Genomic DNA, 16162 nt, shown 5'->3' on the forward strand with positions numbered 1-16162 from the left:
CTACCAGCACCTCTCTCCACTAGCTTGCCAAGACAGGGCCTCAAATCCTGCCACTACTCCCTTGTCCTTCAGGTTAAGGCACTGTCCCTCTTAAAGTGCATGGAGGCTCCTGAGGGGCCGAACTCCCAAGTGACCAGAATCCTCTAGGCCCTCCACAGCGAGGCCTCCCACGGGTCCCTCGGAACAGGGTTTAGTGGCTGATGAGCAGCCCACAGGTACCCCGTGAGCCAGTCATCTTGGCTGGGACCTCCAACCAGCAATCCCGAGCTGAAAGTGGGGGGCTGTCCCCCTGCCCAGCCCTGTCCCACCACACACTTGTCTGCTAACTCCCGGAACCCCTACCCGGAGGCCCCTCTTCGGGTTCCTTTGTCTCGTCCCCCTCGTGCCCTGCATTCAATTCCCCTGAGATGAGTTGGGCCCCTTCGTCCCCAGGGCTTGTAGTTGCTGCTCCTTCCTGGGGTTCCTGGGATTCCTCCAGGGAACCCCTTTCTTCTTCTTTTTCTTCTTCTTTTTCTTTTTCTTCTTCTTCTTCTTCTGAACTAGCCCCATCACCGCTGTCCTCCTCGGATTCTTCGGATAGAGCGCCTTCTCCTTCCTCATCTCCACTGTGGTCACCACTCTCTTCTTCAGAGGAGGCATCCGGTCCTTCCTCAGGCAGCCCTGGTTCCTGGGCCTCGGGGGGCTGGGCCTCCTGGATGCCCCCTACCTCGGAGCTCTGTGCACTGCCGATCTCCAAGGCTAGGGTGAGGATGGGCCCCCCATGGTCCTCCGTCCCCTCCTCGGTGTCTATGCCCAGCTCCAAGACTCCATCTGGCACGTCTGGCTCCTGATCAGGCCCTGGACTGTCCTCCGGTTGTGTCTCCGGGGAGTGAGCCTCCTTGACCTCCTCGCCTGGAGAGGCCCCTGAGCCTTCAAGCTGTGTGGTCCCTACTGCTGCCCCCTGCTCGGGGTGGCTGCCTATGACCTCTTCGGCCTCCTCAGGCACCATGCCACTCCCAGCCTGTCCTTCGGCCTCCCCAGGAACCCCCTCCTCTCCTGGGCCCTCTCCCAAACCCAGCTGTTCCTCAGGCCCGTCCTCCCCTCCTGGTGGACCCGCATCTTGCTCCCCAGGCCCCGCCGGGTCCCCGGGGGCAGCTGACTTTGAGGCTGAGGCATTGGAGAGGCTGGCTTCGGGACCAGAGCCCTGGCCTGCAGTGGCAGCGGGGGCCCCAGCAGCTGTCTGCTCCGAGCTCTCAGCCTCCCTGCCATCCGGGGGGTGAAGGACCAGGGTCTTCTCTCCAGGGGCCGCCTCCGCATAAAGCGCCCTTTCCTTCTCCTCTAGACTTGCATCTCCAGCAGAAAAATGATTCTCCAACAAATTGCCAACATCTTCTGTGCCACCCGAGGCGGAAACTTGCAGTTCTAGATGATTAGAACACCATTGGTCAGTTTCACGGGGTCGGCACAGACTCTGCTTCTCTAAAGACTCTAATGCAACCTAGCTCCCGGCCTCCAGGAATGAGGTGCGGGCCTGGCCTGCGGGCGACTCACCTCCCTCCCTTGAGGCGAGCAGAGTGTGCATTTCTCTGCCTCCCTCCCAAATGTGGAAGGTGGTTATCACCACCATCACCACTGGAGGAGTGAGTGGCTGAGCCGCCCCAAGAGCCCCACCCCAGCCCGGACTCTTCAAGCCTCCACTGGGTCCTGATGACTACTGGGAGGGAAACTCAGGGATCCCTTCCAGCCCTTCCTCAACCTTGCAGCAGGCACGTGCAGCCAGGCTCACCAGGAGACCTTTCCAAGATAGGACAGATGCATGGACATTCCACCCCTGTCAGTTCCTAGAGTCATTAACCGACATGCTTTTTATATTGCTATCAGCAAAGGAGTGAAAACAGGTGTGTGCGGGCCAGATCATCTTAGGTTACACAGCAAGTACTCAGGGGATTACTTGTGGCTCTCCGCCTTATTAAGTCACACACCCAGCTCTGTCTCCTTCAGGGCAGTCATTTGCTGGCCTTGCTACCTTAGATTAGAGGGGACGTGGCCTGAGGAAGAGGAGATATCCAGGGCAGGGCCAAGAGCTTCCCAGCGGCCTTAGCCAACCCCTTCCCGAGGGGATCCCCTTCTGAGGACGGATGCTTTACCAAGAGAGCTGAAGGTACAGAGACAGCAGGAGAGAGTGAGGTAGGGGCCTTCTAAGTGCTGGAGACCTCTGTCAGGAAAAAGTGTGATTCATGTGCGAAATGGGGTCAGAAAAAAGGACTGGGCCTATCCCTTCTGACCCCTCCCAATCAGGCAGGGACCTGTTGAGGAAGGGGGACTCTGCAGGCATAGGAAGAGATAGCCCCGGGGTTCCCTTGGGGTAGCTGAGACAGCCCCGGGGCTCCCTTGACTCACAAAGATGCTTTCTGAGGAAGCAGCCTCCCACCTCTGCTGGGGACACTCTGGTACTCCCATCTCTGCCTCCCATGAAGAAAAACCACTTCTTGGGGTCCCTCTCGCCTCTCAGTCCCCACCCACCTTGTTCCCTGAATGCTGGGGCACCTTCCAGGGGCCAGGCCCAAATATTTTCTCATTAGTTCCCACAGCGGCAACCTGCTATCAAGTTCAGAAGAAGGAAATTCAGGTGCCTTTAATTATAAAGGAACCACGTACACTGACAGGACACTTTCATGTTCATGACCTCAGCCAACCTCCCCGATAACCATCTGGGTGACTGGAGCCCAGAATTACCTACTCCTTGTCCAGGCCTTCCATGCCAACTGCGTTTAGGGGCACGCAGGAGAATCCCTTCTCACTGGGGCCCTTCTCACCCCTCCCTGCACAGGACTTCTCTCCACCCCTGAACTATGGGAGCCAAGGATTCATCCTCCCCGTGTTCTCCAAGCCTGGGACCCTGGGGAACCTGCCTGGCCCCAGAAAGTGCTATGGAGAGGTCTGTGGTGACATCTGAGTGCAGTAAGAATTGCCAGCCCCTCAGTGAGAGAGAACTGGAGGCACTCACTACAATTCTCTTTCATTACCCCTGGAATTCCTACATGTCCTGACTCTTCTGCCAGCATCTCCACCCCCCTGACTCCCTGGAGAGAACTCTATGGCAGGAGCTTGCTTGGTTTAACCCAAAGAGACTGAAAGTCCTTCTCAGCAGCAAGATACATGTAATATATTTCATATGAGATACATGTGCATAATTATTCAGGGCAGTGCTTAAGTACTTTATAGAAATAAAACGTGAACTAGCCTTACTCAGTGTACTTAATCTCACTTGCTTCTGTAAGACAAGTCTTATGCTTATCCCCGTTTTACAGCTGAGAGGACTGAAATCTGAGACACTGAATGCCTTACACAGCTGGCAACCGGCTGAAGCTATTTAACTACAGAGCTGCAAGGAGCCAGCCCTGTCCTGGAGCAGAGTATTACGCCTTGGAGTGTGGTCCAGGCACCCACAGTACCAGCACCACCTGGGAGCTCGGGAGAGATGCAGACTCTCAGACCCTGGCCCTGACCCACTGAATCAGAATCTGCATTTCCACAAGATGCCCAGGCGATTTGTTTCCAGAAGCACTAGTCTATACCAGCTGATAAAACTGCTTCTGAAGCAGTGGCTCCAGGCACTGGCGGCACACTGGAATCACTCAGTTCGTGGTGCCACTCCTCCCCTCTCCTCGGGAGTTCTGATTAATTAGGATGTATCCCCAGCATCAGGACTTTAACAAAAAAAACGTCTTGGATAATTCTAACCTGCAGCCAAAGCTGCAAACCAAGGATAAACCAAATAATCCTGAGGCCAAGGCTTCTGCTCCTGGCCCTTCTGACTTGTGTGCCTACTGGGGACTCCCAATTTGGATGGGTCACCCAGAGCCTGGCATGTGCCTTTAGAACAGCAGCAGTCCGCCTCTGGTGCGTCCAGCTGCGTCCACAGCCCTTTGTTCCTTCTACTATTTATGATGATGACGGCGGGGATGGTGCTGGAAATGGTGGTGATGATGGGGGCGGGGATGGGGATCATGATAGTGGTGATGGTGGGGCTGGTGATGATGAGAATAGTGGTGATGGTGGTGATGCTGAGGATGGTGGGGATGGCAGGTGAAACGCACTCTGGATCTGACCACCTGTGGCATCTCTAATGTTTTCAAACTCTCTGTCCCTGATAAGAGTAAAAGGGCTAAGTAATCCCAAGGGAAATGAGGACCCCAGATTTTGGGGGTTTACCATCAACTTCACTCCACTCCTGGACCCGGGACGGGAATTCAAGTATGTGTGTGTGAGTGTGCGCGCATGTGTGTGTGTACACATTTATATCCATACCCTTCCCGGGTTTGTATAATTTAATGCCAAGCTGTCACTGACTTGCTATGCAATTTGGAGCAAAAGAGACCAAGGGTGATGCCTTCATGTCCTGTGACCTTCCTTTCCAGGCTAAAAATAACTTCTCAGACAGAAAGTCCCTCAGTGAAACAAGCTATGCCACTGGGTCCCCAGAGCCCAATCCCCAGGAAGCAGTTGTGCCATTGGGCATGATCTCTCCTCTGGGAGGCACTCAGAGACTTCTAAAGCCGCTGATTAAATTCCGTTCAATTCTATGAAATCAAATCCAGTGTCTTCCCTCCCTCTCTGATCTCCCCAGCATCTAGCTGAAGCCCCCTAATGATCCCTGGAGGAGGTGGGGGAAGGCACAGAGGACCTAGGATACCCTGAATGAGTTGAGAGTTTGGTAAGATGAGTCTTGGTCTACCCCAGGATACACAGTGCGGTACTGTATGTGATGCTGCCAAGGCAGCTGCCCTGTCCCTGGACAGGCTTGGGTGCTTACGTCAGAGTACATGAATAGCAAGCCCCCAGCTCAACCCCAACGATCACGGGAAGGTCCGCGTGCTGGACAGCCTGGAGCCTTAGCCCCACTCACGCTCTGGGCAGAGTATGACATAAACCAGTTCTGCTTTCTCTCCTGACATCACCTCTGCCATCTTTGGGGTCAGCTTTTCAGTGGCTTCCCCCAGCCACATCCCAGCAGGGGCTCCAGGCTCAATTACTCTCTCTACTGCCAACAAAACATATGATTTTTCCCAGCTCCTCACCCTTTGCAAAGCACTTTCCACGTGGATTCAAAACTGTGGAGTCACTAGGGGCCTTGCTGAGTTCAACTCCAGAGGGGGAAGCTCTGGCCAGGGAGGTTTAGAGACTTTCCCAAGGTCAAAGGTAGGGTTGGGACAGAGCCCAGGTGCATGGCTCTCAGTCTAGAGTTTGTTCTGCTCCCATGTAGCTTGCAAACCATGTCCCACGAAGGCTAGAGTTCCATGGACATGGCTAGGGGGTGTAGGAAGATGAAGGAACTGGGGATCAGCCACCCCTTTACCTCCTCTCAGCAGCTCCTCTTGGGTCTATCAGCCCCACAGCCTACGGATGGGGGGGTGACAGCCACTGCCCCTGCCTCTCCCACCTTGTCCCTAAAATTTCCACTAGCCTCCTCCTGATCATTTTCCCCAACAGCCCAAGGATCCTCCACTCCAGCATCTGCTAACTTTGCTGACCAATGTGTGCCCAGCACAGAGCTGGGTGGTGTCTTGACTTCACGCAGAACTTCATGCTTCCCAAAGCAGTTACATGAAAGCAGACACAAGAAAGTCAAGTTGCTTGCCCAACAAGCATTCCAGGGATGGGCTAGAACTTGGGCCAAGAAACAAAGCAGAGCTCCCAGGCCACATATGGGTGGTGTCCAGGAGCCGCAGGGCTTTCCAAGCACAGATGCCCAGCCTCCGAGGCTTGGGTCACTGAATCTGTATGTTTCAGAAGGTGATTCAAACAAGCACCAATGTGTAAGAACCCTCCATGCCAGGCATCAGGGGGTCCGTGTTGGAGTTGAAGCTGGAGATCGGCAGAAGGTCAGAACCCGAGACTCTGCTTAGTTGACCTGTTTTGAACCCACCTCTAGGTGCTGAGTTTATTCCGGGCCTCCACGGAATAGAAGGTAAGCTCAATCCCACCTGTCCAAGACTCCTCAGCACACATTCTAAGGATCAGCCAAGGTTATCCTCTACGTGGCTTCTCAGTCAATTGAAACTATTGAGTCCAAAGTCACACACAGGTAAAATACCTTTGACTGTCACTCATACACAATTATGCAGATGAGTCATCAGTAATAAAGCCCCAGGGGAGACCATCACTTTCCAGTTCTACTGCTGCGGACTCTGTACCCAGGAGTCAAGAATACCAATCCAGATGGTCCCACTTCTTTTACCAGGCTGTCCTTCATCCCAACACTCAGCTCATCGGCCGTGCCTCAAGCACACCTGTAAGCCCTTCACTAACAGACTTTATGGAGCCAGAGCAGCAGACCGACCCCTTCAGTGCCCTAGATCTGGTCTCTGAGCGCTCCTGGACTGGCCAATGGTCGGCAGCCTCTTTTGGTGTCCTTTGGTGTCACATTTTTTTCTTGACTTTATTTACAGAGTAAACGTTCACCACTCAGATCCTTTGTTCCTTCGCTTCTTGGATGAGCCTTCAGACAGTCTTGCAGATGCCAACACTGAGAAGGACGCTAGAAGGGAAGTGCCCACATCCCCCCAGGACACGGAGGTCCTCTCTCTCGCCATTCTGTCGGCCTTTACCTCTTGTCCCCCGGATGAGGGGACCCGTGCGCAATAAGCAGGGCAGCCACCCTTGGAAGGTTTCTTCGGCCTCCTGGCCAAGCTCCTAAAGTCAAGGTTAATTCCACCAGGACAGCTAGTCCCCAGCTGGACTCTGGCCCCCAAAATGATTCACCCAGGAGATGGGACACAATGACAAGAACAGAATGAGATTGGGAGTCAAAAGGAAACCCTTCACAGACGAAGTCATTTCATTTCACTGTGATCAGGAGCCTAAAACTTTGAGGAGTGACTGCCCCGAGGCCACGGGGCTGGTTACACCAGTTAGCAGCAGGCTCATTCTAGAAGCTGGGACTCCACCAGCTCTGAGTCCATGGGCCTCCCCGGCACCAGGCCGCCAGCCCCCAGGAAGGAGAGGGGGTGAGCCAGCCTCAGGACAAGCAACTGCTCAGTGGACACTCTTCCTTCTCCCTTTACAATGGGTTAAGACTTCAAGACCATTGTTTTTAACCCACAAAGTTCAGCAAATTGACAGAAGAACTCTACCTCCCACTTCCCCATCCTTAATTCCTGGGAATTCTTGCTTTGGGGGGTATGGAGAGAAATCACCCACAATCCCACAACCATTCTTGTTGCTGATGCCCAAAGGACTCATGGATGTAGATGAGCACTCACATTCAAAAGGCAAATAAGTTTGGAAGAAGTAAAACTTCAAAGTCCTAACCCCTCGGTGTGACTCAATTATTAATAGGATACCCTGTGGAAAATTCAGCTTTCCCAGAGATCAGCCCTTCTGAAGTGACCCGAAATCCTTGTAGGAGTCACTGGACAACACCTCCTCCATTCAGAGGGGCCGAGCTGGGCAGGAGAAGGAAGGAAGGAGGGAGAGAAGCAGGCTGGATGCTGAGACAGGTGGCTGGCTTCTTCCGCCTCCCCACCCAGCAACATGGAATCTCCTGGAATCCGGAGGCTGGCCTCTGGGAAGGCTATGGCTGGACTTCTGGTCGCCAAGCAGGGAGACACCCGCTAGGAGCCGAAGGAGCGTGGCTCCCCGAGGTCACAGTCAGATGGATGCCTTGAGGTCAGGTTAGAGCCACTGAGAGCTTGGATGCAGGGGGGACAAAGACACCAGACCCACCTCAATTCCAAGGCAGGGAAGGGAGGGGAGGTCTGTTTGTCTCTCAAGCTTGAGAAATGAACCTGATGCCCTCCCCAGCCTGTGCCAGAAGCACAGCTCCGGGCTGCCTTCTGCCAGGAGAGCCAGCACCAGGCTGGTCTCTGGATGCGGCCAGAGGTCAGGACAGCTCTTCAGTGTGTCACTAGCCAGCGGTGTGACCTTGCTCCTCGATCCCCCACATATACACCAACTCCACTGGTCCACAAAATGCAGGTAATAATGCCTCCTTGCCAACACCTTCAGAGTATTTTAAGTATCAGATAATGTTTGAAAGCGTTCTACAACGTCAGATATAATAATGCTAATTTCCTAGAGGAGCAAAGATGCCAGGCCAAATCCCAAGTTCACTGAGTGCGCCCAAATGAGCTTTGGACAGGAGCCCAGCTGGTTCACCTTCACTCTAATCCTTTCTACCCACTGCTTCTGGGGGTCGGTCAGCCGTCTTTCTGCCCAGGGCTCTTTATCCCCTTTCTGTGGCCAGAAGCAGCTCAGACAAGGAGTTGTGGCATGTTGGGGGTAGGCTCTTTCCATAAGGTTCCAGCTGGCCTGGGGACAGGAATGGGCCTCAGCTGTCAACACGCCTGGGGCCCAGGTCTCACCCTGCTGAGCCCCACATTGACTCCTGTGGTGACTGACGCCCCACTTCCCATCAGCCCTCACTCACCCAGAAATTTCTTTTTTTTTTCAATGTGTATTTATTTTTGAAAGAGAGAGGGAGAGACAGGGCATTAGGGAGGGGCAAAGAGAGGGGGAGACACAGAATCTGAAGCAGGCTCCAGGCTATGAGCTGTCAGCACAGAGCCTGATGTGGGGCTGAAATTCACGAACTGTGAGATCATGACCTGAGCTAAAGTCAGATGCTTAACCAGCTAAATTAGCCAGGTGCCCCTCACCCAGAAACGTCTGAAGGAATGCACAGCTTCCTCTCTCAGAGCCCTTCCCAGATCCCTTCCGCCCACCACTGAAGGAGGTCACCCCCCATATGGCCCCCAGCTCTAATGCACGCTCGGGGACGCTGAGGCCCGCTCTGGGGGCTGGGTATGTCTGAGAACGGGTGAGAGGCCCTGTCTGCATGAAGAGCAGCTGAGGGCCCTTCCTTCTCAGCTCTCAGAAGCAGCAACACAACCTGAGAGGCCACTGCGGGGACACAGTGTCCTTGTCGTCCTTGGAATAAATGAGCACAGGGCAATAAGCCCCTCAGAAATGACTCGGGCCTTGAGGAAGTAGCTCTGACCGCACCACAGAGATGGAGGGAGAGAATGGCTCGCTGCGTGTTCTGCTCAGCTCAAATCAGAGCTGATGTTTTCGCAGCTTTGAAGGGGCTGCTCGACCACAGGCCGCTCCACTGATGGAGCCAGGCCTGCCCCGCACCTGCTTGGCGGTGGGGGTCCTGGGCAGATCTCACCTCCAGCCACCAGAAGACCAGAGAAGCTGCTTCCCCCTGGCTCTGGGAAGGTTATGGTGGAAGTTCAAACCACGGGCAGAGGCTAGAGCAGCAATAGCTCAAATCCTGTGCCCCGGGCGCTGCCCTGCAGGCTCCGGCCCAGAGACCCTTCCAGCAAAACTGCTATCCACACAAGATCCACAGGTCTCTCCAGCTCGTCTCCCAGAGGGCTTCCCCAAGTTCATAGCAGATGGGCTCCACTCCTGGACCCTTACGTTAGTAGCCCCAAACCTCATTCTTGTTTTGGTTATTTTTGCATTAGAGATTCGTAGTGCTGGAAGAAACCCTGGAAATGAACTAGCCCAACCCACTCATTTCACAGCAGAGGTAACTGAGGCAGAGAGCAAAAAGAACCAGCTGGAGGCCACCTAATGCGCTGGGAGCAAAGCTGGACTTAAGCCCCAGTCTCTGGACCCCTTGCCCTGGTCTGTCACATGGGGTTCCACCCAGCTATGACTTTCTTCTCTCCCTGACATTTCTTTTTTTTTTCTTTTTAATGTTTATTTTTGGGAGACAGAGAGTGCAAGCAGGGGAGGGGCACAGAGAGGGAGGCAAAGAATCCAAAACAGGCTCCAGGCTCTGAGCTGTCAGCACAGAACCCTACACGGGGCTCACACCCACAAAGTGTGGGAACATGATCTGGGCCCAAGTCAGACGCTCAACCAGCTGAGCCACCCAGGCGCCCCTCTCCCTGACATTTCTAATGCTTTATGCCCATGTCCTGCCCTCTCTCTGAGACCCAGCGTTCCTGGGATTGCCCATGCATTCCCCCTCAGAGCTCCTCTAAGGTATGGCCTGCCAGCAAGAACCAGCTGAGGGCTCTGACATCAGGCTGGATCTCAGAGCAGAGATCTTGGTGGAGATCCTGGGAAGGACTGCGGTAAGGTTAAAGCTCCCGGAGGCCATCTGCACCCAGCCCAGCTCTGCGTTTCCCGTCACTGTGGGTGCTCTGGTACCACGGTGAGGGTGGGGGCGGAGGATGCAAGGAGGGGCTGACTGTTTCCGTCATCAGGGGACAAAGGTCAGCTGGTTCCACGAAAGTCACATGAGATCAACTCTTGGCTTCTGAGTTCAGAACTGCAGAGGCCAAACAAGACCAACCAGAAGAGGATTCCAGAAACTGGGTCACAAGGGAAAAGGAAGAAGACTTCTCCCCACTGGGTGCTCCATGAACAGTAAAACTCCCAAAGCCTCTGATGCAAATCCATCCATCACCCTCAGTTAGCACTTCAGAACGTGGAACGCCACAGGCAAAGAATATCCAGGCCATCTATGGTAGAATGTTCTAGAAATCCTATGTTTCCTCTGGGAGCAGTCTTGCTGGTTTGTATCCCCAAGTGGCCTAGCCCACTGAACCTCAGGCACGTGGGCCACACTTCCCAGTGAGAGGTGGCTCTGTTGTTCCCAAAGGACACTCCCCCAGACGTCCCCACCCCCAGGGAGAAATCGTTTTAGACCACTAAACCCAGCAGCAGCCCCCTTCTTGAGGGAGTTAGTGTCACCAAGGGCTGGGCTCTCGTTTCTTCAAACACTGAAAGCAAATGAGGCTCTAGCTACCCAGATCTTTCTTTTCCTGAGACAGCCTGGCGACCAGGCAGGTCAGGGTGAGCACTCTTCTGGTTCCCACGGGGCTCCCCTGGGGAGAGGAAGGTTAAAGCCAAGGGCAGGCCGGAGGGCGGGGCTGGAGCGAGTGAACATTCCGCACTCACTGTCCCCGGGATGACCCTTTCTGATCAACACCGAGGGCCCCACGCAGCCTCTGCCAGGCCACATCGAGGAGTTCCAGCCAGTGGCTGCCGGCCTGCCGGCCACACAAAACAAGGGCCCCCGGCCCAGGACCGCTTTGTATTCATTTTCCGTGGCTGCTACAAGGAGGCACCACAGCCTGGGCAGCTTAATGCAGCAGGAGTGTTTGGATTCCTGGTCAAGGGAACCTTTCGAATCACTATATTATACACCTGAAACTAACACTGGAAAGAAGAAGGAAGGGAGGAAGGGAGGGAGGAGAAGGAAAGAGAGACGGAAGTGTATTCTCTTTAGGTTCTGGGGTCCAGAAGTCCAAAATCGGGGTGTCCGCAGGGCCGTGCTACTACCAAAGGCACTCAGGGAGGCTCCTTCCTGCCTCTTCCGCTTTTGGTGGTCCCGGCAGTCCCTGGCCTGTACACATGTGTCTCCAGTCTCTACCTCCGTGGCCCACGGAGTCTCCCTGTGTCTCTATTCTGTGTCTCTCCTTCTCCTCATCCAAGGGCACCCAGTCAGATTAACCAACTACATCTGCAAGGAACCGATTTCCAAATAAGGCCACATCTGGAGGTACAGGGAGCTAGGACTTCACCATACCTTTTGAGAACCAACCCATAAGAGGTCACACCACTACCTGCTGGACACCCTGCACTTCTCTGCAGATCCGGCCTCGCCTGTTCCCTCTTGCCAGTCGACATCCTGGTGCCTCTATGACGTCTTTCTGTTCTCACCTCTCCAGGCCACCCGGGGCCCCTCACTGACCTCAGCTGACTCAGGGTCCATGACTGTCCATATTGAGCCACGTGATGCAGCCCCTGTCCCACGTGGCTGTGACCTTCAGGGGTGGGGTGGGGGTGTGCAGGTGTCTAATCTTCCCTCCTAGGCCGTCAGTGGCTCTGGGACCAGAGGTGGACCCAAAGCCTCTTCATGTACCCACAGTGTCTGAGAAAGAAAGCCATGCGCTCCAGGACTCAAACAATGAGAATCCGCAGAATTCTCTAAGAAACAGTGTTCAGCCCTCGTAACTTCCAGCCTCCTCCAGTGCCAGCCCCGCTGTCGCCTACTCCCCACTGCCTGGACCTGGCTAATTCCAGCTCACACTTCAGACCCAGCTTTGAAGCCATCACTGGGAAGCTTCCGGGGCCTTCCGTACTGAGATGCTTCTGTTCTGTGTTCCTATAGCCCTTGTCACCCCCTGTGGTAGCCTTTTTTAACTTGTGTCCCATGGAAGATAAGCCCCCTGAGGCCAAGGCCTGCAGTATGTCCACAGTGGGATCACAGGTGTCCAGCACGGGCCTAGGAGCCCAGCAAACGTCTGCTGGACACCCTGAGAGTGCCAGGCAGTAGCGAGCCTCTTGCCTGGGTCAGCCTTTCTCAAGGTGTGGCTCAAGACCAATGGCAAAAAGGATGAGAGAAGAACTTAGTTAAAAGTTCCATTCTGGGGCACCTGGGTGGCTCAGTAGGTTAAGCATCCAACTTCAACTCAGGCCATGATCCCATGCTTTGTGGGTTTGAACCCTGAGTCAAGCTCTGTGCCAATAACCTGGAGCCTGCTTCAGATTCTCGCTCTCTCTCTCTCTCTCTCTCTCTCTCTCTCTCTCTCTCAAAAATAAATAAAACAGGGGCACCTGGGTGGCTCAGTCAGTTAAGCATCTGACTTCAGCTCAGGTCATGATCTCACGGTTCGTGGGTTCAAGCCCCACGTTGGGCTCTGTGCTGACAGCTAGCTCAGAGCCTGGAGCCTGCTTCAGATTCCGTATCTCCCTCTCTCTCTGATACTCCCCTGCTGGTGCTATCTTCCTCTGTCTCTCAAAAATAAATTAAATAAATAATAAATAAATAAATAAAACATTAAAAATTTTTTTCCAAAAATTCCATTCCTGGTCCATTCCTCAAAACCACCGAATCGCACTCAGTGTGAGGAGGGGGCCAGGCTGATGCCTATCAGCTCTGGGGACTTTATGGGTCTGGGATCTAGCTGGGCGTGCTACCCTGTTGGGGGATGTTCCCAGGAGCAGAGCACAGAGAAGCAGATGTGGCTGGTGGCGGTTACGGGTAGGGTCAGGGTTCCACCCTCACGGAACCTGCCTATGGCCTGGAAGCCAGGGGGCCGGACAGAGCTGCCCAGTTCAGGGAGCAGTCCTGGGGGTCCTATGCCCCTGGGGGAGGAAGAGAAAGAGAGGAGGACAGTTAGGGGCCAAATCTGCTCTTCTAATCAGCAGCGGAAACGTGAACATCTGTCTCAACTCTTCTGTGCCTGTCTCATCAATAATGAAGTGGAGGGCGCCTGGGTGGCTCAGTCAGTTAAGCATCCGGCTTCTGGCTTCGGCTCAGGTCATGATCTCATGGTTCATGGGTTCGAGCCCCATGTCAGGCTCTGTGCTGACAACTAGCCAGATAGTGGGAGGCCCAAATGATACACAACACAATTCTAACAGACAAATAATACTAGAAAAGTATAAAGTACTTTTCTAGGGGCGACTGGCCAATTTGGTTAGTAGAGTGAGCGACTATTGATCTCAGGGTTGTGAGCTCAAGTCCTATGTTGGGTGTAAAAATTACTTAAAAATGAAATCTTAAGGGGTGTCTGGGTAGCTCAGTAAGTTGATTGTCTGACTTTGGCTCTGGTCATGATCTCTCTGTTCATGGGTTTGTGCCCCACGTTGGGCTCATGCTGACAGCTCAGAGCCTAGAGCCTGCTTCAGATTCTGTGTCTCCCTCTCTCTCTGCCTCTACCCTACTCACACTTTCTCTCACCTCTCTCTCTCAAGAATAAATATTTTAAAATTTTTAAATTAAATCTTAAAAACAAGTATAAGGTATTTAAAATATTAAGGTGAAATCTCCCAAAATATATCCCTACATAAGAACATGTACATCTATGTTCATAGAAGCATTACTCACAAGAGCCAACAGGTGGAAACAACCCAAATGTCCATCAACTGATGAATGGATAAACTAAACGTGCTCTATCCACACAATGGAACATTATCCAATTAATAGTCATTCCTTATCACTCAGTGGAGTAAAAGGAAGTGAGGTATAGACACCTGCCACAAGGTGGATAGGACGTAACGACATGAAGCTCCGTAAGAAGCCAGACACAGAGGCCCACGTTCCGTGCGATTCCACTTCTATGAGAGTTCAGAACAGGGAAATCCGTAGAGAGAGAAAGCGGATTAGTGGTGGCCAGGAGCTGGGGAGCAGGCTGTGGGGAGTGAGGAGTGGTGAGAACATAGCTTTTTTTTTTTTTTAACGTTATTTGTTTTTCAAAGAGACAGAGCACAAGCAGGGGAGGGGCAGAGAGAGGGAGACGCAGAATCCAAAGCAGGCTCCAGGCTCTGAGCGGTCAGCACAGAGCCCAACTCAGGGCTGGAACTCACAAGCTGGGAAATCATGACCTGAGCCAAAGTCAGATGCTGAGCCATTCAGGCGCCCCAGACACAGCTTCTTTTGGGGGTAATAAAAATGTCCTAGGTTTGAATGACTCAGTCAGTTGAACATCCAACTCTTGATTTCAGCACAAGTCATGATCTTGTGGTTCATAGGTTTGAGCCCTGCATCGGGCTCCATGATGACAGTGAGAGGCCTGCTTGGGATTCTCTCCTCTCTCTCTGCTCCTCCCCAACTTGTGCATGTACACTGTCTCTCTCAAAATAAATTTAAAAATACCTTAAAAACTGTTCTAAAACTAATTTGCTAATGGTTGCCCATATCTGTGACAGCACTAAAATCTACTGAGTTGCACACTTTAAATGGACACATTATATATATTTGAATTGTCTCAATAAACCTATCTTTTAAAAAAAATCTGTTGTCTACCTTTCAAATCTATCCTCAGCCTAACCATTTCTCCCATCCCTAGCCTGTCATCTCTCAACTGGGTTGTGAAGCTGCCCCCCCCATTCCAGGCCCTCTGTTCCCCGCACATGTTCCCTCTCTACACTTGTACCGGTGGCCCCTCCTCCACACGGCTCACTCTTCCGTGAGCAAGTGCACCAGGCCTCCATGCTCTCTGCTGGGAATGCCCTCCCCACCCAGCTGCCCGGCTCTCCACTCCCCTCCCCTACATCTTGGCCCCTTGTCACTATCTCTGCAAGGCCTTCTCCTGCCACCCTGGTGACACTGCCTCCGGGTAGCCTTCCCCTCTCCCCAACCTGGTCCTTTTCTCCACTGCACCTATAGTTGTCCAATAAACTAAATAACTTACTTATTTGGTTTCCTAATCAAAGACTTTATTTCCCAGCGCCTTGAACAGACTTTGGATGGATGGGTGGATGGATGAATGGATGAATAGATGGATGGATGATGGATGGGGGTGGATGGGGGGTGGATGGATGGACGGATGGATGATGGTGGCAAAATATAAGGCCTCCCCTCAACTTAGTGGCAGAGAGTTCTGGAAGAAAAGAGATTTGAGACTGGGATTCATAACCATAAAAGTACCCATGGGTCAAGTCATTTAACCAGCCCAGGCCTAGTGTGTGTGTGTGTGTGATCAAAGGGTCCTAGGAGTAGCTGACTTATCAGCTCAGAAGGTTGCTGTGATAACCATGACCTTCATTCCTGAATTTAAGACCCTCCCCTTAAGCACACAGCATCTAACTGGAGGGACCAGCCAGACAGAAAAAAGCAAGGAATGCCAAGTTAGGCGCCCAGACTGCATTCACCAGTGAGCTTTTCTAGAAAGGCTAGCAGATGTGGAGACCTGTCCCCAACCCTGCTCTCTTCCAGGACCGAGATAAAGCACAGAGAGGGCAGCAGAGCCATAGCCACCAACTTCCAGAGTTGCCCTGACACACCAGACTCAGGGTCAGGGACCCCTAAGTCAGCCATGGAGAGACATGCCTGCCCTTGCAGCTGGGTGCTCCCGCTGCTGGCGAGGAGGGTGCAGAAAGGCAGAGACGCCAGGATGCAAACCTGTCACTGACACTGGTGTCACCTGGAAGTTCCCTCTCCAAGGGCCTCCCACAGAGTGTCAGCAGGTGACTTCATGCCCTGCTCGCTGTCCTGCTGTGCCGGGGCCGGAGACTCCGAGGGCGGGGCGCTCATGAGGGAGAGCTGGGCCTAACGCTGCTGGGCCTCAGTCTCTGGGTTCTTGGCCTGCGGCTCTTCTCCACCAAGCAACCAGCCCAGAACCAGAGCCTCCTGTCCCCAGGACAGGCCAGCTCTGACTCACTCTGTACCTAGGCACACCCAGCAGAGAGCTGGACCATGCCCCCCCCCCCC

The 16162-nt window shown here is 53.5% G+C and overlaps 1 protein-coding gene across 2 annotated transcripts in view; it reads right to left on the bottom strand.

The window, feature by feature from the left end:
* Positions 1 to 16162, bottom strand: part of SRL (sarcalumenin) — a 36609-nt gene that overhangs the window by 11688 nt on the left and 8759 nt on the right. The window contains exon 2 of one of the 2 annotated variants that reach the window (XM_029946007.1): positions 343 to 1401. The exons of the other annotated variant lie outside the window; for it this stretch is intronic. Within the exon in view, the coding sequence (XP_029801867.1) occupies positions 343 to 1401 (1059 nt within the window). The remainder of the gene's footprint in view (positions 1 to 342; positions 1402 to 16162) is intronic. 2 annotated transcript variants of the gene reach the window in all.

This window comes from Suricata suricatta, chromosome 8 (assembly GCF_006229205.1).
Source record: "Suricata suricatta isolate VVHF042 chromosome 8, meerkat_22Aug2017_6uvM2_HiC, whole genome shotgun sequence".
Taxonomy (NCBI): Eukaryota; Metazoa; Chordata; class Mammalia; order Carnivora; family Herpestidae; genus Suricata; species Suricata suricatta.